Genomic DNA, 22,117 nt, shown 5'->3' on the forward strand with positions numbered 1-22,117 from the left:
ATTGAAATAACTTCCTAGTTATTCTAGTTTTGTTTTTTCCTTAACTCTTCTTCTTCTTGTAACCTCAGTAGTGCCTGTTCAAAAGTTAAGCAAACCATCTATAATAATGTGATGCCTGCAAATTCTAACTTGCGATGGGATCCGGACTTCATGATGGATTTTATCGAGAATCCTTCAGCCCGGAGCATCAACTACTCAGTGCTGGGCAAGATCCTTAGTGACAACGCGGCCAATCGCTACAGCTTCGTCTGCAACACACTCATGAATGTGTGTATGGGCCATCAGGATGCTGGAAGGTGAGCTGAGTCACCCTGGAATTCATGCTTAACCACGCAGTTGTGGCCTTGGGGCTCCTGTGACATGAGCGTCTTTAATAATTGCCTAGGCTGATATTTGGATGTCGTTTGCTTTTTTTTTTTCGTGTTCTTTTATTTTTGACTTTACCGCTGCTCTATACTGTGATTTCCAAAACCTGAGAAACAGTGCTTTTTCTGGCTTATTGTTCTGGCAGGAGATGCTTTAGATAAATCTGTAAGTTATCTATCTGTTTATAAAAAACATATACAGTACAAATACAAATAACAAATACCTATGTTTTGAAAACATCATATTTAGGCCTATCTAAATTACAGAGTTTCTTTAGTTTTCTTGATGCCCTTAAAAAATGTAAATTTAGAGTGTCCTGGGGCATTTCGAAATGGCTCCTTTGCCCCTCCCCCTGCCAGAAGCACAGTGTGGCTTTTCTCCAATATTTGTGGTGAGAACCTGGCTGTGCTCCTGCAGGTAAAACACACAAAAGTGAGTGGAGGTTTCTGCTCAGTGATAACTTGGGACTGGATGCGTGGGTGACAATGTTTGACTCGAAGTACACGTCTCGGGGAGTTTGTTAGATGGCAGCGAAGGAGGATCCTGAACTCGCCTCCTCCCAAGGACACAACAGACCTACAACTCCCTGTGGAATAATTTCATCCAAGGGAGACTTGGACAGTGGATAAAAAAGAATGTCCACGACAAGGGACAACACAGACGGGGGTGGAAGAGGCAGAGAAACAGCCCCACAGAGGGAAAAAAACACACCCCAGTTGTGGCGCTTCACAGGAGGGAGCCATCTCAAAGGTGCCGAGGTTTTCCCAGAGGAATGGGGATTCGAGCTCCACGTTGGGCAACCCAGGACAAGAGAGACAAGATCCCATAATACCTGGCTTTGAAAGCCAATGGAGAATACACCCAGGAAAGCTAGAACTTCAGGGAAAGCAAAACCTGCTCTTAAAGGGCCCACACACAGATTCACTCAACCTGGAAGCCAGCATAAAAACACCAGTAGAAAAGTGCATGGTCCATTGGTAAAAAAGACTCATTTACTGAGCTCAGAGCGCATCTTGTGGCTGGCTGTGCCCATCTTCTCAGGGACTGAGACACTGGTGGCAGCCGTTATTGTGACCTAGCTTGGTCCTCTGACACAGATGCTGGAAGCCGCCATTGGAATCCTTTCTCCAGCCTGTTAGTGCGGGATCTGCCCTGCCCACTGGAGCACCGGGGGTAGTTGAGTGAGGCAAGGCGGCAGGCAGCCCGCTGGCCCCACCCCGAGCAAGCCCATAGCTGACTTGAGCCCCTGGGCCTCGCACACAGGGAATCGGCCCCACCTCCAACACCTGAAATGGTTGCACACTGCTGCTCCTAGGGCCGGACCTGCCCATCAGCGCTCCTGAGGCAGCTGTGCACCACAGGGCTGCCTGGCCAGTTCTTGCCAGAGGCCTGCCCCTGCCGAAAAGTGAGTGAGCAACAGCTGTGCTGTGCAGCTGACTCCACCGGAAGCCTGCCCCACCCACCAATGCATTTGAGGCAGCTGAGTGCTGCAGGCCGTGTAGCCAGCCACACCAGGGGCCTGCAGCGGTTGTGTGCCTCTGGGCCTAGCATGGTCATTTAGCTTGAGGAGCCTTCAGAGTGTAATATTATTTGCCTGCAAGTTAAAATGAACACTTCTCCCTGGGAAGTCAAAGATCATAGTGAAACTTGGGTTAGATGAAGGAGAGCATCAGGAACTGAAGGCCAAAACAAAGAATAGGGAATAAAATCTCTTGTATGCCTAACTTGTTCATAAATCCAGTGTAACTGGAGAACATCATTGATTCCCACTAACTGGGAGGAAATATATTGTGAATTGTTGAAAAGTTTGACTTATTTTTAAAGAACTGCTGCTTTATTATCTTCTCCACTTTTCTCACGTCCTCAGCCTGAAACCTTTCTAATCTTCTTGATAGCCTTACTTCCTACTTTGTTGATAAAATGGAAGTTATCAAAAATAAAGAAGCTGGACTTCATGCCCACCGTGAAAAAAAAACAATTTACCAGCAAAACTACAGTAGTTGTGTACTATCAGACATCATAGACATCCGTGCAACAGGCTTGCCCCACCCAATAATGTGCTTGTAGGAGCTGCATGTGGCTGGGCCTCACAACCAGCCAGCCTGGGTGCCAGCCCAGCCTACCCGTGCATCCACAGCCATAATAACCCCACCACAACAAAAGGGCACACACAGCCCACACAGAGGACATCCCTGGAACATTTGTCATGGGTGATGAAAAGGGAACATACTCTGGGGTCCCATAAGACATCTCTTCTACATAAGCCCACATTTCCAAGACTGGGAGACATAGTTGATCTACCTGATACATAGAAATGAGCACAGGGAAGTAGGCAAAATGAGGAGATGAAGAAATATGTCCCAAATAAAAGAATAGGACAAATCCTCAGAAAAAGAACTAAAAGAAACAGAGATAAACAATCTCCCTGATAAAGAGTACAAACTAATAGTCATAAGGATGCTCACTGAAATAGGGAGAAAAATAGATTAACACAGTGAAAACTTAAGCAAAGAATTAGAAAGTGTAAAAGAGAACCAATCACAGCTGAAGAATATAATAATGGAGATGAAAAATTCACTAGAGGCCATCAACAGCAGAGTAGATGACAAGAAGAATAGATCAGCAACTGGATGAAAGACTAGAGGAAATCATCCAAGCTGAAAAGAAAAAAGAATTAAAAAGAATGAGGACAGTCTAATGGACCCTGGGACATCAAACATACTAACATCCACATTATAGGTGTCCCAGAAAAAGAAGAGAAAGACAAAGGGGCGGAGAACTTATTTTAAGAAACAATAGCTGAACAATTCCCTAACCTGGGGAAAGAAACAGACATCTAGGTATGGGAAGCATGCAGATTACCAAACAAGGTGAACCCAAAGAGGCCCACACCAAGACACATTATAATTAAAATATCAAGAATTAAAGAGAAAATTCTAAAGGCTGCAAGAGAAAAACAAGTTACATATAAAGGAAACCCCATAAGGCCATGAGCTGGCTTCTCAGCAGAAGCCTTACAGGCTAGAAGGGAGTAGCATGATAAACTCAAACCGCTGAATGGAAAAACCTACAACCGTGAATACTCTACCCAGCAGGGTTACCATTCAGAATGGAAAGAGAGAGAGAGAGTTTTCCAAACAAGCAAAAACTAAAGGAGTTCTTCACCACTGAAGTGGTCTTACAAGAAGTGTTAAAGGGATTTATTTAAGTGGAAAAGAAAAGGCCACAAAGTGGAATAAGAAAATTATCAAAGAAAGAATATTATGGGTAAAGGCAAATATACAGTAAAGGTAGTGGATCAACCACCTATAAATCTAGCATGAAGGTCAAAAGACAAAAGTACTAAAATCATCTATATCTATGTTAAGAGATCCACAAAAATAAAGCAGGTAAAAATATGATGTCAAAAACATAAAACATGGGGGGAGGGAGTAAAAGTGTAGGGCTTTTACTAAGAAGTTGAACTTAAGAGACAATCAACTTAGTATAGATTGCTATATACATAGGTTATTACATATAAACCTCATGGTAAACACAAAGCAAAAACCTGTAATAAATTCCCAAAAAATAGAAAGAAAGGCACCCAAACAGAACACTAAAGAAAGCCAACAAATCACAAGGGAAGAGAACAAGAGAAGAAAAAAGGAAGAGAGAAGAACTACAAAAACGTCCAGAAAAAAGTAACAAAATGGCAACAAGTACATACTTATCAATAGTTACTTTAAATGTAAATGGACTAAATGCTCTAATCACATGACATAGGGTGGCTGAATGGATGAAAAACAAGATTCATATATGTGCTGCATATAAGAGATACACTTCAGTCCTAAAGATACTCACAAACTGAAAGTGACGGGATGGAAAAAGATACTCCATGCAAATGGAAACAAAGAGAAATCTGGGCTAGCAATACTTATATCAGACAAAATTGACCTTAAAACAAGAACTGTAACATGAGACAAAGGAGGGCACTACATAATGATAAAGGGGACAACCCAACAAGATGACATAACACTTGTAAATATCTATGCATCCTACATAGGAGCACCTAAATACATAAAGCAAATATTAACAGATGTGAAAGGAAAAGTTGACCGTAATGCCGTAATAGGGGACTTCGACACTCCACTTACATCAATGGATAGATCATTCAGACGAGATCAATACCTTAAATGACTCATTAGACCAGATGGATTTAGTAGATATATACAGAACATTCCATTCAAAAACTGCAGAATATACATTCTTTTTGAATGCACATGGAACATTCATTTTCCAGGATAGATCACATATTGGGCTACAAAACGAGTCTCAGTAAATTTAAGAATATTGACATAATATCAAGCATTTTTTTCTGACTACAATGTTAAACTAGAAATCAGTTACAAGAAGAAATCTAGAAAAGTCACAGAAATGTGGAGATTAAACAAAATGCTACTGAACAACTATTGGGTCAACGAAGAAATCAGAGGAGAAATAAAAAAATAGCTGGTCACAAATGAAAATGAAAATATGACAACAAAATCTATGGGACACAGCAAAAGCAGTAGTAGGAAGTTTATAGTAATACAGGCCTACCTGAAGAAACAAGAAAAATATCAAACAATCTAATATTACACCTAGAAAAACTAGAAAAAGAACAAATGAAGCACAAAATTAGTAGAAGGAAGGAAATAATAAAAATCAGAGTGGAAATAAATGAAATAGAGACTAAAAAGACAATGGAAAAGATTGAAACTAAGAGCTGGTTCTGTGAAAAACAAAATTGACAAACCTCTAGCTAGACTCACCAAGAAAAAGAGAAGGCTCAAATAAATAAAATCAGAAATGAAAGAGGAGAAATTAACAACAGACACCACAGAAATACAAAGGATTAAAAGAGAAAAATACAAAAAGCTATATGCCAACAAATTGGATAGTCTAGAAGAAATGGGTAAATTCTTAGAATCTTACAACCCTCCAAAACTGAATAAAGAAGAAATAGAGAATCTGAATAGTCTGATCAATAGTAAGGAGATTGAAACAGTAATCAAAAACCTTTTAAAAGCAAAATTCCATGACCAGATAGCTTCCCCAGTGAATTCTACCAAACATTCAAATAAGACTTAATACCTATCCTTCTCAAATTCTTCCAAAAAATTGAAGAGGAGAGGTTCCTTCCTAATTCATTCTATGAGGTCAACATTATCCTGATACTAAAACCAGATGAGGACAACACAAAAAAAGAAAATTACAGGCCAGTATCACTGATGAACGTAGATGCAAAAGTCTTCGACAAAATATTGGCAAATTGAATACAACAGTACATCAAAAGAATCATGCACAATGATCAAGTGGGATTTGTTGCAGAAATGCAAGGATGGTTTATTATCTACAAATCAATCAATGTGATATACCACATTAAGAAAATGAAGAATGAAAATCATGTAATCATCTCAGTAGTCGCAGAGAAAGCATGTGACAAGATTCAGCATCCATTTGTGATAAAAACTGTCAACAAAATCGGTATAGAAGGAAAGCACCTCAACATAATAAAGGCCATAAATGACAAACCCACAGCTAACATCATACTCAGTGGTGAAAAACAGAAACAAGACAAGGACGCCCACTTTCACCACTGTTATTTAACGTAGAATTGGAAATCCTAGCCAGAGCAATTAGGCAAGAAAGAAATAAAAGGTATCCAAATTGGAAAGGAAGAGGTAAAATGATTACTATTTGCAGATGATGTGACTTCATATATAGAAAACCCTAAAGAATGCACCAAAAAACTATTAGAAGTAATATACAAATACAGTAAAGTTCCAGGGTAGAAAGTCAACATACAAAAACCAGTTGCATTTCTATACACTAGCAATGAACTAGCAGAAAGAGAAATCAAGAATGCAATCCCATCTGTAATCACAACAAAAAGAATAAAATACCTAGGAATAAATTTAAGCAAGGAGGAGAAAGAGTTGTACACTGAAAACTATAAAACATTGTTGAAAGAAGTTGAAGAAAACACAAAGAAATGGAAAGATATTCCATGTTTATGGGTTGGAAGATTAACATAGTTAACGTGTCCGTACTTCCTAAAGCGTTCTCCAGATTCAGTGTAATCTCTATCAAAGTCCCAATGACATTTTTCACAAAAATAGAACAAAAAATACTAAAATGTATGTGGACAACGAAAGACTCTGAATAGCCAAAGCAATCTTAAGATAAAGAACAAAATTGGAGGTATCACATTCCCTGAATTCAACATATACTACAAAGCTATAGTAAACCAAAACAGCATGGTACTGGCAAAAAAAAACCAGACACACAGATCAGTGGAACAGAATCGAGAGCCCAGAAATAAACCCATGCAGTTATGGACGGCTAATTTTTGACAAAGAAGCCAAGAACATACAATGGGGAGAGGAAAGTCTCTTCAATAAACGGTGTTGGGAAAACTGGACAGCCACACAAAAAAATGAAAACAATTATCTTATACCATACACAAAAATTAACTCAAAATATATTAAAGACTTGAATGTGAGACCTGAAACCATAAAATTCCTAGACGAGAACATAGGCAGTACACTCTTTGACATCTTTTGAATATCATGTCTCCTCAGGCAAGGAAAGGGCAAGGAAAACAAAAGAATAAATAAACAAATGGGACTACATCAAACTAGAAACCTTTCTCACGGCAAAGAAAACCGCCATCAAAATGAAAAGACAACCTAACCATTGGGAGAAGATATTTGCAAATCATATATCTGATAAGGGGTTAATATCTAAATTATACAAAGAACTCATACATCTCAGCAACAACAAAACTATCCATCCAATTAAAAAATGGGCAAAGGCTCTGAATAAATATTTTTCCAAAGAAGATATACAGGTGGCCAAGAGGTACATAAAAAGATGTTCAGCATCACTAATTATTAAGGAAATGCAAATCAAAACCATGGTGAGATATCACCTCGTGTGTTAGAAAGGCTATTATTAAGAAGTCAAGAAATGAATGTTGGAGAGAATGTGGAGGAAAGGAAACCGTCATACACTGCTGGTGGGGCTGTAAACTGGTGCAGCCACTATGGAAAACAGTATGCAGATGCTCCAAAAAATTAAAAACAGACCTACCATTTGGTCCAGCTATTCCACTTCTGGGCATTGATCCAAAGAAAACAAAAACACTAATTTGAAAAGATATTTGCACTCCTATGTTCATCGCAGCATTATTCTCCATAGTTAAGACTTGGAAACAACCTAGGTGCCTGTCAATGGATAAATAGATAAAGATGTGGTATATACACACAATGGAATACTACTTAGCCATAAAAAGATGAAATCTTGCCATTTGTGACAATGTGGATGGACCTTGAGTGTATTATGCTAAAAGAAATAAGTCAGATGGATAAAGCCAAATACTGTGTGATTACACTCATATGTTGGAAGATTAAAAACAGCAGCACCACCACCAACAACAAAAACCCCCATAGATATGGAGAAGAGAGTGGTGGTACCAGAGGGAGAGGGGTGGGGGGGGGGGGCGAAAGGGATAAAAGGGCACATGGGTGCAGTGACAGATGGCACCGGGATGTTGGGTGGTAAGCATGCTGTAGTCTATACAAAAATGTAATGATGCGCACCTGAAATGTATATAATGGTATAAACTGTGTTACCTCAATAAACTAGTTGAATTTTTAGAAAATGTAAATTTATAGGTCACATTTGTTCACAGACTTAAAAATATGGTAATTAACATCTGTACTGATTAGTTTGTGTGGCTCAACAGGATTAAGTAGTAGAAAACATTTGAAGCCATGTACTTTTATCTTTTGTTCCAGATCCGCTAGGTTATTTGACAAGTTGGGTATTTGTTATGTCCTTGAATATAAGAAATGAATCACTTGCTCGATGGTAGGGAAATATGTGTTCCTTAAGTATATTGCACATGCGTGCTTCCCTTTTGCTGCTTTCTACTATGCTCTTTTTCTTCTTTCTAGGATTAATGACATAGCCAACTTCTCCTCTGAGCTGACAGCTTGCTGCACCGTCCTCAGTTCAGAGTGGCTGGGAGTCCTCAAGGCCCTCTGTTGTTCTTCAAATCACGTGTGGGGGTTTAATGATGTACTTTGCACTGTAGATGTAAGTTTTCTTTTTCATTTAAAAACTCACCTGTGCAATTAATTATTTAGTTAGTAATTTTTCTTTAATTGACTAGACCCTTTACTGAAATGTTGTAGGATATTTTTTCTTTCTCTCTCCAAATGCAATAGACTAGAGTGTGATTGCCAAGGATTAAATAAATAAAAAACTTAAATAAAATAGATAGCTTAGTCTACAGCAGAGATGCCAAGAGTCTCCTCGGTTAGCTGAGATTTCTTATGTATTGTCTCTTCAGGGTTGTTGGTTCCTAGTTTTTACCAAGTGCCTTGGGTACCTCACGGCACAGGACATAATTTAACTAAAGCATTTACGTTCTGAAGAGAATCACTTTGTTTCCTTAAGATCAAAGTGCACTGTAAGAATACAGACTCCCTTGTGTTGTGTAAGGATGTCCAGGCTCAGATGCACTTGGGTGTCCCGTCTTTCCTAGTGACTGTCTGGAAGGTGATGAGGAGACGCTTGTCATGTATCACAGATTTCCTTGAGTATCATATTGGGTCCATGATGTGTGAATTTTCTAAAAATCCGTCTTGAGTCTTTGTTTATCTATTTCTGCCTGTCACGTCTTGGAGCCGTCCATGTTGTTTGTTAATATAACTTACGTATGGAAGAACTTTATACATTTTAAAAACTACCTCCCCACTGAAAGTTTACTTCCAAGTTCTGGTATCTCGAGGGTGGGTGAAGTCCTACTCTGTTCTATGAGCACCTAGGATTTTAGGTATAAAACTTGTATCTGTGGCCTACTTTTCCATTTAGAAAAGACCCAAATTTTTATCTTCAACATTGTTCCTTAACCTCTTGCTTGCTTTTGTTACACTTTAGCTCCGCTTTGTATGAGCCTCATGGTGTTGTGCTGTTAAATGAGGTGATCTTTGTAAATCGCTCACCATAGTCACTGGCACATGGTTCAGCTTAACGTGAAGGCTGCTATTTTCTGCCTTCTTGTGAGATCTGTAAAGGTAGAGATCTCACTCTGAATGCATTAATTTTCCTCCTCTTTTCTCTCTTTCTCTCTTTTTAAATTTAGGAGTCAATTGGAAATTTTCAGAATTGTTTTTAAAAGTACTTTAAGTATATTAAAGACTCATTCTTTGTTATCCCTGACAAGAGCTCCAAAATATCATCCAGGCTTGCTTCTCAATCAGGGGAACCTCCTCGTTTTCCCTTGCTTCCTAATGGTTACCCTTAAATGACAGATGGTGCTGCATTCTGCTAAAAAGTTTTATTTATGCCACATCTTTTAGGGATTTCTCAGTTTTGCTTTTTTGTTGCTTTGTTTTTCGATGACATATACTCGAGATAAAGCTCTTATCTTTTTATGGCATTGGGATGTGGGCAAACCTCCTTCTTTGTCTTACACAGTACAAATAGGGCCTAGGGGACGGTGGTCACAGTAAGTTATCACTTCACTCTATGGCTCATTTTGGGATTCGAGATCTTACTGATATTGCCTACATTCTCTTAGAAATTAATCTTGGATATTACTTACAGGATGTTAGGTATTAAAACGTGTCAATGTTTTTCTTGAAGGTGAGTGACCTTTCCTTCCATGATTCATTAGCTACTTTCATTGCTATCCTGATAGCACGACAGTGTTTCTCGCTGGAGGACGTCGTGCAGCATGTTGCCCTGCCCTCTCTCCTAGCAGCAGGTATGGCAGCGTCCAGGAGGCGTTTGGTGTGTGCTTGTTGGCTGGGGGAGGGGGGATGGTTTCTAACTGTGAAAACACAGCGAAGGAAGAGCTTAAGGGTGCATGCATTGGGTGGTGGTGTGGCATCAAGGTGAGGATGCTAGAATTGTGAATGTTGGTGCATACGAAGTAGTGATGGATCCCTGTGGAAAAGGTAGAAACTACTGTTTTGGTTCTGTTTTTGAGGAAGCGTCAGGTTTCTCAGAAAAGCATAGCCAGCATCTTACTTTTACCTTAAGGGGAATTTATTTAAATTATTCCAGGAAATTTAGTTTAATAGAACACCGGAAGACATGTTCCTGAATGTGTTAGGTAACTGGCTGTTCAAATCCCGCTTTCCCAGCTTGTGGAGATGCGGATGCCGAGCCTGGGGCGAGAATGACATGCCGACTCCTGCTTCATCTCTTCCGAGCTCCCCAGGCCTGCTTATTACCTCAAGCTACCGGTGAGCAGACAGCTGAAAAATCTCTGATTCCGTTTTTATTTGGAGCCGTAGGTTCTAAAATGACCAAGGAGGCTGTCCATTCTGAAATTTCCTTCCTGATTTTGGTGGGCTTGCTTCAGGGCTGATGAAGATGTGCAATAATGCCGTTGAGAAGGCTGTCAGCAACTTTCATTTATGTAATATCAGGATGTATTGAGAAACTCAAATCAAGAGTTAATAAACAATAAAAATACTTTTGCTCTTAGGCCAAGCCATGCTGGTGGGCAGCATGATCCTGTAACATACCATGTATGTCGGTTATGAACCACGCCATAGCAGCTTAGGGCAATGGTGATTCATTTATTCTTTCAGTAAGGTAAAAGAACAAAGATAAGAATTCTGGGGATGTTAATGAAGTCTGTTCCTAAAGATCATTTTCATATCATTGTGTGTGTGGGTAACAATCAGCATAAGTGGATGAAAGTCCTACTAATTCTTTTGATACATCTCTCTAAAGAGCAAAGACATTGTTTAATAATTAAAAACAAAAGGTTAAGTAAGGAATACTGGCAGTGTTCTTATGAATCCGCGAAGCATCAATTAAAGCTAGCTAATGGCAATTAGGCGCCCACAGTCTAGCAATGAAAGGCCCTGCTGACTGTAAATGGTTACAAAAGACTGTTAATGATGGTGATGAGACTAGTAAAGGTTTGTTGTTCTCATAGGGAAACCTTTCCCCGGAATAAGATCATCTTGTGATAGACACCTCTTGGCTGCTGCTCACAACAGTATCGAAGTGGGAGCTGTGTTTGCTGTCTTAAAAGCAATTATGATGCTTGGTAAGGCTATCCTGGCACTAAGCTTCGTTAATCACCGGAAACGGAGGCAAAATGATTTGTGTTCAGGTTTAATTCTAGTTAATATTATTAGAACCATGTTTTTTGTTTGTTTTCCTGGAAAAATTAGTTGGCTTTCCCCAAGTCCAAGTTCAGTTAGACTCTGAGGAGTCTGTCCCTTACCTACAATTCTGGGGTAATTTAAATATAATCCTTTTTTGTGGCATTTTAACTTCAGGATGTCTCATTCTCTTGTAGTAGAGATCCTTAGACCCACAGGGTTGTTTTGCCTTCACTGATTGGCACAACTCACACTTCGTGATGGACGCGGATGACTTGGTGGTCTGACCAAAGGTCTGAATCTCCTGTTATATTCCAGGCGTAGAACACCAGAAGACCCGAGTCTTAATCTTAGTGTTTCTGCTTCTGTGGTGACCCTGAATGAGTTTATATACTTCCATCTTAGTTTTTTCACGAATCAGGTGATAATTGCAATGATATTGATATTACTGATAAAAATCAATATTAGATATCACAGTTTTTTTCCATTTAATTCATAATGTCCGAGATGTCTTTTATATCCTTATTGGTATATGTTCTCCTGGAGTAGTAGTACTGCCTTTTCTGTTCATTTATGGTGCAATACCTGAAGACGTCTTTATTCTATAGATCGTTTAGGATTTGAATGATTACGAACTCTTGAATTCACACTGTCTCATTCCAACTTTGGGTCCCCTCGTTTAGCCTTAACCGAGCAAACGTTATCTATTGGGTTCCAAAGGAGCTCCCTTTGATGAGAAGAGAAATTACTGAGTGGATGGGGTCGTTTTAGATGAGTCTGATGGAACATATTTGAGAATACACCCTGTCCCTTTATACTACTACTTGACAAGTGTTACTTGGTGACAAGGAAGGATAACAGAGTTTTCATAAAACACGTAATTAAAAGTTCACGTTAGGGGCTGGCCCCGTGGCCGAGTGGTTAAGTTCGCACGCTCCGCTGCAGGCGGCCCAGTGTTTCGTTGGTTCGAATCCTGGGCGCGGACATGGCACTGCTCGTCAGACCACACTGAGGCAGCGTCCCACATGCCACAACTAGAAGGACCCACAACGAAGAATATACAACTATGTACTAGGGGGCTTTGGGGAGAAAAAGGAAAAAAATAAAATCTTTAAAAAAAAAAGTTCACGTTAAAAAAACCCTTAACTATCTATACACACACACACACACACACACACACACACACACACACACACACACACACACACATACATGTATATACTGTGACATGCCCATGGATTTTGTAGTAAAAGGGGAAAGATAGAGCCACATGAAGGGCCCCAGCCTCTTCTCTGAGCTCATGAGCTTGGAGTGTTACAGAGCCAACGTTAAATGCTTGTTTCAGTATGTAAGATTGCTCTACTCTGATGATGCTTGAAAGGAAAGATGGCTGGTCAATTCTATTTAATAAATAAATGTAGAGACAGTGAAGTCAGGGACTCACTTTTTTGCTGTGTTATCTCCAAAGCCTATCAGAGAAACTAAATAGTAAGTTTTCAATAAACTAATGTTGGAATGTGACTGCATAAGTGGTAGACATTTTAATGGCAGAAACCAAGATGAGTGCAATTTAGATTCTGTCTCCTTGATTTGGAGGACTGGTCCAATCCCAAGGAAAATTTCCCAACCTCTTTAAATATCCAAATAGCTGTATTTTAATATCCGTGCATAATTACCAGTTCATTTTTCTTTGATTACCTCTTCTTGGCCTTTTTATTTGGCCTCAGTTCTTGGTAAATTCTGCAGTTTCCTAAGTATTGGAGTGTCCTTGGGGTCTGAGAAGTCAGGATCAGGCCAGTTGAACTGGACCAGGCAGTCACTGAACACTCTATTTGTTCTATTGTCAATACGATGGCAGAAGGTTCTGGCATAGCCTCCAAGACCTTCTGTGTCATCTTAACATCTGAACTGAATGCGGATCTCCTCGTCTGGGATTGGCAGAAGTGTTCTTTCTTTTTGTTTTTACAGAAGTTTTAACTTATCTACCTCACTGCTTCCTAAACCCGTGTTCTCTCAAGTCCTATCCACCAGGATCTGTTTCAAGTTAGGGAGATAGGACTGTTTTATAGAATTGGGTCTCTAATTTCTATACTAGTTTAACTTAAGGTATAAAAATAGTTGTTTATGTCCCCACAGGTTGGAGAAAGCATGCTAAATTTTGATACACGTAGAATCTGGTCTTTCTTTCAGCTCCTGAAGAGCTCTGTTGAATTAAGTAAACTCCTCAGGGTGAAGTTAGTACTTTCCGTATGTGTATTGTAATGAGAAATGTATGCTAATATTTAGCAAGATATTGATGAGTTAAAATGTATATTTATTCCTCCCCCCTTAACGATTTTATAAGTAAATATGTCCTAAGCCATTCCAGTTTTTCAAATTTTTGTAGCAGAGTCAAAGGTTTTTCTTGCTTGAACCTGTGGGTTTTAAAAGGCTTTTTGCCCTGCCCTGGGCTTGGTTTCGCTCACAGTGGGGCAGTGAGGGCCTCATCTAAACTCACTTAGTGTTTCCAGGAAATTTTCTTGTTCAAACCTCATGATCCTCTGGGTAACAGGCCAAAGCTTGGAGGCTCTGTTGTCATTTGGCCATCTTTATTACCACAACATGTTAAAATATGACAGTTACTTGTCTTCCACGTCTAGAGAAGATTTCTTATTTCCAGCAATTCAACCATTCTGCTCAGTTTTTCCCCCTAGAACTTTGTGATAAGGAAAACGCCTTCCTTAGCTTCATTTTACAGAGTCCCTTAGAGATTGGTCAGGTGAGGTTTTCTACTTTGGATGTTTACGGAGAGGAAAGTGAAAGTCATGGGTTATTCTGACTGCCCTGTGTTCCAGGGCTTCCTTAGTATGCACTGCCCTTTTCCATTCCCAGGGAAATAAATCTCTCTTGTCAAGAAGTTGATAGTAAGGTGGGCTAAGGCAAAACTTTTCTCTTGACCTATGGATAGAAAATAAGTCATTGTAAGAGAAGAAATGGCAAAGGGACATCTAGAAGGGTGAGTAACTCATTTTTTCCTTGTCTATAAGTCAAATGAATTTGAATACATTTATGCTTGAAATATTGGTGAAATCAGTGTTGTGTGATTATTAAGTGTGATTGACAATGGCCTTTCCAAGTTTGATGAAAGCGTACTTAATTCTGTAAACAAAATAAGGAATGAGTCTTGAACTTGTCTTTCCCCATGTCTGATGAAACTGCTCTGCGTTCTCGAATTCTTTTGATCCTATCTCTCTACTGCTGAACAACTGGCTGTGCAATAATGATAGCATTCATGTGTTTTAGATCCCTGAAGCCTTGCCTCATTTACTACTCAAATATTTGGCGATATTTTGAACTTCTGTGATTTTGCTTTTGTGATTTTGTTATTTAGGAGATGCCAAAATTGGCAATAACAATGTCAGCTCTTTAAAGAATGACGACTTCACCATGAGGGGTTTACGACGTGATGGGAATGCTGATGACATCTGGACTGCCTCACAACATTCAAAGTCTTGTGGGAAAAGCATTTCCATAGAAACTGCCAATTTAAGAGAATATGCTAGATACGTACTGAGGACTATCTGTCAACAGGTACTCTTTAGACTTAATTTGCCTTCAGCTTTGAATATGTAACTGTTCTTTTAGAGAGAGGGTCACTATTGTAGGAAACTTGTACATAGGTGGTCCTTTTTTCCCTGCTAACCTTATTTTGAAATAATTTCAAATTTGCTGAAAAGTTGCAGTAATAAAAAAGAACTGTAGTATATCCTTTATGTAGATTCACTAATTTTTTACGTTTTGCCACACGTGCTTCATAATTCTCTTTATGTGTGTGAATGTATATACTTAAGTTTTTTTGCTGAACCACTTGAGAGTAGATGGCATACATTATTCTTTTTTACTTTTTAATACTTTAGCACTTATTTATTAACAAAACTAAAATACACAAATCAGGAAATTTAGCATTCGTACAGTGATTTTTTTCTCACTTATAGGCCACATTCCAATTTTGTCAATTATCCCAATAATGTTGCATTTGTCTGAAGTTTCCCGTAAATTAGCTTCAGATTATGTATTCCTGGCCAAGACACTACAGAAATAATGTATTCTTCTCAGGTAATCACAGCTGAAGGAAGCTGATGTCTATTTGCACCTCACTGGTGATGTTAATTTTGATCAAAGTGTCTCCATTGTATGGTTTCAAGATTTCTCTACTGTATAATTATCATTTTTCCCCTTGCAATTAATCAGCAGTCTTTGGGGAGACACTTTGAGACAATGCCAATATTCTGCTCCTCATGAGACCCCCATCTCCCATAAAGCATCCTTTTGATTCTTGTCCAAACCAGTCTTTACTATGATTCTTGCAAAACGGTGATTTTTTTTCCCAGACTCCTCCACTCCCTCCACAATTATCAGTTTGCATTCTACTCTAAGGAGAGCGTAACTTATTTACTTTTTCCTTACTTATTCATCTTTATTTATTATCCAAATGGGTCATAATATACTGTGGTTAGTTATTTTCACGTTCAAATTGCCCGAGATTTTTTCAGTGGGAATCTTTGTGTGCTGGTTCTTGTGTTATTTATATTTTATATCCATCTTTTATTTATTTACTTTTTGAAGTATTTTCTTACTTTCTGGCCTGTCTTGTACTTTCCCTGCCTTGGACCTGGAATTACTCATTCCTCCAGGAACCCTGTTTGTTTAGTAGAGGGTGGTATTTAGAATCCAAGATGGGGGCCCTGTGTGAGCTCATTGCTATGGGCAATGTGTGCTCATTGCTTCTAGGCCGTTTCAGCAACAGAGCTAGGGAAAAAAAAAAAAATACATCCATACACGTAAATGTGTGTGTGCATAGACACGAGTTCATACTGATGTCTCCAATTCCAGTCCGACCCCACAAAGTGCTTTGCATCCCCCGTTTCATATTAATATCGCCCTCTTGCCCAGTGAGGACCATGGTTCCCAATGACATCAACCCATTTACTCATCTGCTGAATTCTACAAGACACCTGTGGTGGCTTCAGAATTGCTACGCAGCAATTCCACTACTGGGGAAACAAGCCTCCTGAAGGAGGTTGAAGATTTGTTCGTAGTTCTTTTTTCCCTGAGAGTTTACAGTATTGTGTTAAAAAGTTATTTGAACTTTCTCCTTCAGTGTAGATATGTTATTCACTTGAAATAAAGTTGTTTCTGTTTGCACTTGGTTTAGATTTCTTTTTGTTCCCAGCTCTGTCTTTAGAATACATGCTTCAAAAGTCAGCTGTGCAAAAAGGTGTACTCAGCATGGTGTCCTCTTTCCCTTGTCCTTTCTGCCCTTTGTCCCTCCCTGCTCTGGGTGGTCAGTTTCATTGTTTTCTGGTTTATCTTTCCATGTTGTTTTTCTTTTTCATTTCACTTTCATATAAAAAAGTGTGGTCTAGCATACACACTCTTTTTCACTTTGCTGTAGACAGGATCATGTTTTTATTAAGGCGTGTTGTATCTGTGGTGAAAGTTAGCTAAATAGCCATACGGGTGTTGAGAGGGTGTTGAGTTGTGCATTGGTGCCTAACTGTGGGTGCACGTTCCAATCACCTGGGGAATTAAATTTTTTTTAATTTTAAAAAGCTTTTTGCTGAGGAAGATTAACCCTGAGCACACACCTGTGCCAGCCTTCCTCTGCTTTATCTGTGGGTTGCTGCCACAGCGTGGCTGACGAGTGGTTTAGGTTCACTTGCAGAATCTAAACCTGTGAACCCGGGCTGCTGAAGCAGAACATGCTGAACTTAACCACTACGCCTTGGGGGCTGGCCCCTAAAAAATCTTTGATACGAAGAAAAAAATTACTGATGTCTGGGGCCCACCACCTGAGATTGATTTAATTGATCTGATGTGGGGCTGGGCTTTGGATTTTTAACAAGCTTCCCAGGTGTTTTTAGTGGACACCCAGCGTTGAGCCACTGGTGCAGTGGTTAAGAAACAGGTTTTGGGGCCAGCCAGGTGGTGCAGTGGTTAAGTTCGCACATTCCGCTTCTCGGCGGCCCAGGGTTCACCGGTTCGGATCCTGGGTGTGGACATGGCACTGCTTGGCAAAAAACCATGCTGTGGTAGTCATCCTACATATAAAGTAGAGGAAGATGGGCATGGATATTAGCTCAGGGCCAGACTTCCTCAGCAAAAAGCGGAAGGTTGGCAGTAGTTAGCTCAGGGCTAATCTTCCTCAAAAAAAAAAAAAGAAGCAGGTTTCATCTGAAGCAGATCTGGGTTCAAATAGGGCTCTGGTACTGCTGATGACTTCTTACCCCATTTAGTGTAAGAGTTTTTCCTTTGGAAAAATGGTGGAGAAAAGGTGATAGGGGTTTAAATTGGTAGAAACTCTTGGAGGGCAGTTAGCCACATACATCAATTGGCTTTAAATTTTTGCTGTGGTCCTTGACCCAGCAATTGCACATGTATGAAATTATCCTGAAAAAATAATTGTACAGAGAATAGACGTGCACAAATATTTACTTATAATAGTAACATTCATAATGATATCAACAAGGAAGGCAGTTTTCTAAATGTTATCCTATGTTCTGTTCAGTGGAATATAGTATAATTATAGCATTCCATAAAAATGATGGAATACATAATATGATATAGAATCTTTACCATTTTATAGCAAGTTAAGAAAAAATCCTTACAAAGCAGTTCTTGGAGCAAGCTTCCATTTTCCAAAGGAAAACACATACCAATATTTTCTTCACTTTCCTTTACTTTTTTGCATGTCTGTTTTTTTCTTTAGTTTTCTTTAACCAAGGTTCTACTTTATATTTTTAAGAAGTTAAAATACTAGAAATTTGTTTCGAAAACTTTTGCCGCCTACTTTTTTATGTAGTATTTTTTTAGTTGGAATATTCCTGTCTGTGCACCATGAATGTTGTACATATTACACATGCATACAGAAAGCCTATGCCTGCCAGTCTAAGTGCTATATTATTTTTAGGAATGGGTAGGAGAACATTGCTTAAAAGAACCTGAAAGATTATGCACAGACAAAGAGCTTATACTGGACCCTGTGCTGTCCAACATGCAAGCGCAGAAGTTGCTACAGCTTATCTGCTATCCTCATGGCATTAAAGAATGTCCTGAGGGGGACAACTTGCAAAGACAGCACATTAAGCGCATCCTTCAGGTGAGCGTGATAGTCTAAAGGTTGTGTTTCTGTTGTCTGACACACACTTTGTGATTATGACAAGAGCTGATCTCTCTTTTTGTTTTCATTGCTCGTTCTTCAATTAATTCTGATTTTTATTTCCTCAATTCTCTTTCGTGTATAATTGCCACACGTTGTTGCTGGGTGGACATAGATCCTGAAAATTGTATACAGTCATTACATAAATGTTGAGATTTTAAGTCACTGCTGTATTTACATGAAAAATAAGTTTTGTGGAGGGACTGTCTTAAATATTGGATATTCAAAAAGTGTCAAAGTCATTTTGGAATGAGATTGGTTACATAAATAGATTCTGAGAGAAGAAACGCTTGTCTTAGGTATTTCCGGTGCTGGCTGAGTGACGCACATTATCTTAATGTTGCTGTTTATTTCTTTGTGTCTACCGTGAATATGTGTAATAGACTTGGTGGAAGCCTTGTGATCCATATAAATCCCTTTACTGTATATGCTTATTCTACTCTTTCTTGAGGCAGGGACTACTGCAAGGGATTACTGTATGTGAAGACATGTTCAGGATTCCTAATGTGCTAATTCTTGCCATTTTCCCCAGAATCTAGAGCAGTGGACACTGAGGCAGTCCTGGCTAGAACTTCAGTTGATGATCAAACAGTGCTTGAAGGACCCTGTGAGTATAGATTGAAAGCATGGATGTGGATAAAATTTTATGAAAAGCAAGAAAGACCACGTTGATATTCAAGGAGAAGGTAAAACCTGCGTGCTAGTCTCCCTCTGTCTGACTCTAGGGCTCTGGTTCGGTGGCCGAAATGAACAACTTATTGGACAATATTGCGAAGGCAACAATAGAGGTGTTCCAGCAGTCTGCCGACTTGAACAACAACTCCTCCAGTTCGGGGATGGGCCTCTTCAACCCGAACGGCGTCGGAAGTACGGATGCAAGTAGCACAAGGCAGAATGGGATAAAGACTTTTCTAAGGTATTTGTCCTGTAGTTTTATTAGGCTGTCATTAATTTTCCACAGGTGACAGTCCATTTTATTTGCAAAATGGAGTTGTTTTCTGATAAAGCTGCAGAAATGTGAAGAAAACAGTTACTTCTAAGTGTCATTTGTCATTGTTTAATGATGTGCTATCGGGTGATACTGCTGGGCCGATGGTATCTCAGTGTTCTAGATATTAAGTCAATTAGGTTCAGTCTCCCTGGAACCACAGAGGACACTCAGGATGGGCTAATTTCTTCAGCATCCCCGAGGCTACTCTGATCTGTGGTTTTCATTGTATAGGGAACACTTTTTCTGCCATCTTTATTAATTGGCAGTTTTGAACAAATGATAGTCGTGAAAGGCAGATTGATTTGCGTTCCATCATTTTGGTATGCATTTTGGTAAATTACAGCTAGTGAACTGTAAGAATTTAAATATCAGTTATTAGTATGCTGAAAAACATAATCTCAACATGTCACATCTTAACCATGGCAGAAAAGCGTATTGCTTGTTGGACAAAAGGACTGCTACTTATCAGAGAGCCGGAATCATGGAAAAATGCTTTTATAGATTTTTTAAAAGTTTAGTTACGGTATCCTCCCAGAACTCCACCTTTCCTTGCTGTCCATAAGCATGAATGGAAAAGTGTGTGCAAATGTCTGATATTTGGCAAGAGGAAAGATAGTAGCGGAATAAGAGGGAATTTTAGAGTAATCGGTATGTCTCGTGCCTACAAGTTTTGCGTTGGACTTTCTGTTATGACTGGGCGAGCAGAGAGAAAGGATGCCTCCTTGGGTGTAACACCTGTTTCTGATTTTAGTTCCTCTGAACGCAGGGGCGTGTGGCTGGTGGCCCCCCTCATTGCCAGGCTGCCGACCTCTGTGCAGGGCAGAGTGTTGAAAGCTGCTGGGGAGGAGCTCGAGAAGGGACAGCACTTGGGGTCTTCTTCAAAGAAGGAAAGAGACAGACAGAAACAGAAAAGGTACGGCTGAAAGGTGTGGCTCTTTCCGTAGGTGTTTAAAGTACAACTGAGAAAATCTAGTAGCCTGCATAGGTACACGGTCACTGTACCCAGAGTCCATGGAAATGTTGGTTTAAGATGGAATTGCAAGTATTCTCTTAGGCAAGACTCTGTTCCTAAAAAGCTCCAGGTTATGATATTTAGTACCCTGGTTCTCAGTTCTGCCCATATACCCACACCGCAGCTGAACCGGTAAAAACACCGACTTCCTAGCCCCACTTCACACCTGCTGAATCAGATCTGGATATCCACTTGGGCCCTGTAGTCTACTTTTAATGACTTTCCATTTTTTTATTACTTAGGTATTTATGTTTAAAATACATAGAATTATTTATAATTCTATCATATTGGACCCTGAAGTAATCACTAATATTTCTAGTGTTTAGGGCTCTTGTTCTAGACTAGATAGTAAAACGTAGAAAGCTGCCAACTTTAATATTTTCTTAATTTGTTTTATGCCATAGAAAATATTTCAAATAATTATTTTTGAAAACTTTGAGAAAGAACAAAACTATACTCAAATGAGAAAACATGGTGAATTTAGCACCCCAGGAGTAAAGAGTAATAATGATTCCATTTTTAAAAAATTCTGAACATGTAGATTTCTTGTCCCCTAATTAATAGTATTTTGGCAGCTGCCATTTATTGAGTTCTTATGAAATGCCATTCCCGATATAAAACTCATTTCACACACTGAGCTTTTAAAATCTCACCACAATCGTGTGTGGTAGGTGCTCTCCTTAGCATACCCTTTTGACAGATGAAGAAACTGAGGCCCAAATGGTTAAGTAAATTTCTTACGGACACACAGCTAAGGCGTTCCAGGCTGGGGTTTCAACCCAGTTGGTCTGACTTCTGACCCCGTGTCCCTCACTAACGTACATTTTAGTAGAGACCTAGCTTTACACATATTTTGTTTGTTACATGGTTGTTTCCTCATCTTTGCCAGTGTTAATTAACCAACCGGATAACTCAGTTTTCATTCTCAACGTTTATTTGCTCATGGGCGAGTGTAGGCACGTTGCCTCGCTTCCCACAGGGAGAACAGGTGGTATTATGAGTCTGAAGAAGGTGCTTCCCAAGTCAGGCTCAGTCAGTTCTGCTGCCGTAAGGTGAAGCCGACTGAAATATTTTGTCCTCCATCTCACTTTAAGAATGATTGTATTCCATTTTCCAATGTAGCAATGAGTTTGTCAATACCATTTATCAGTTGTTCTCTGATAATTGAAGAAATATTAATAAGATGCCAATTTATAGTAGGATTTTTACCAGATGTCCTGAAACCCCTTTACAGGTGGAGGCTGTGGGCCGTGGGGCTGTGCACCTGAGGGCTAGCAGGCGCACTGGTTTGGGAGTCCTCGGACCCAGGTGCTAATCTTAGCTGTACCATGCCCAACTGTGTGGTCTTGAGAGATGTGCTGAAGAATAAAACAGGCTCAACAATTGGATAGGCC

General features: G+C 39.5%; 2 protein-coding genes across 2 annotated transcripts in view; one reads left to right on the plus strand and one right to left on the minus strand.

The window, feature by feature from the left end:
* The window catches only part of MED12L (mediator complex subunit 12L), a 297,559-nt gene that overhangs the window by 243,936 nt on the left and 31,506 nt on the right, over window positions 1-22,117 (plus strand). The window contains exons 20-29 of the mRNA XM_046642173.1: window positions 69-296; window positions 8,346-8,487; window positions 10,042-10,162; window positions 10,545-10,646; window positions 11,351-11,464; window positions 14,893-15,092; window positions 18,472-18,660; window positions 19,253-19,327; window positions 19,446-19,636; window positions 20,463-20,624. Coding sequence (XP_046498129.1) covers window positions 69-296; window positions 8,346-8,487; window positions 10,042-10,162; window positions 10,545-10,646; window positions 11,351-11,464; window positions 14,893-15,092; window positions 18,472-18,660; window positions 19,253-19,327; window positions 19,446-19,636; window positions 20,463-20,624 — 1,524 coding nt within the window. The remainder of the gene's footprint in view (window positions 1-68; window positions 297-8,345; window positions 8,488-10,041; window positions 10,163-10,544; window positions 10,647-11,350; window positions 11,465-14,892; window positions 15,093-18,471; window positions 18,661-19,252; window positions 19,328-19,445; window positions 19,637-20,462; window positions 20,625-22,117) is intronic.
* P2RY12 (purinergic receptor P2Y12) overlaps window positions 1-22,117 on the minus strand; it is a 51,263-nt gene that overhangs the window by 23,651 nt on the left and 5,495 nt on the right. The window lies entirely within an intron of this gene.

Source organism: Equus quagga, chromosome 1, assembly GCF_021613505.1.
Source record: "Equus quagga isolate Etosha38 chromosome 1, UCLA_HA_Equagga_1.0, whole genome shotgun sequence".
In the NCBI taxonomy this organism is placed as follows: domain Eukaryota; kingdom Metazoa; phylum Chordata; class Mammalia; order Perissodactyla; family Equidae; genus Equus; species Equus quagga.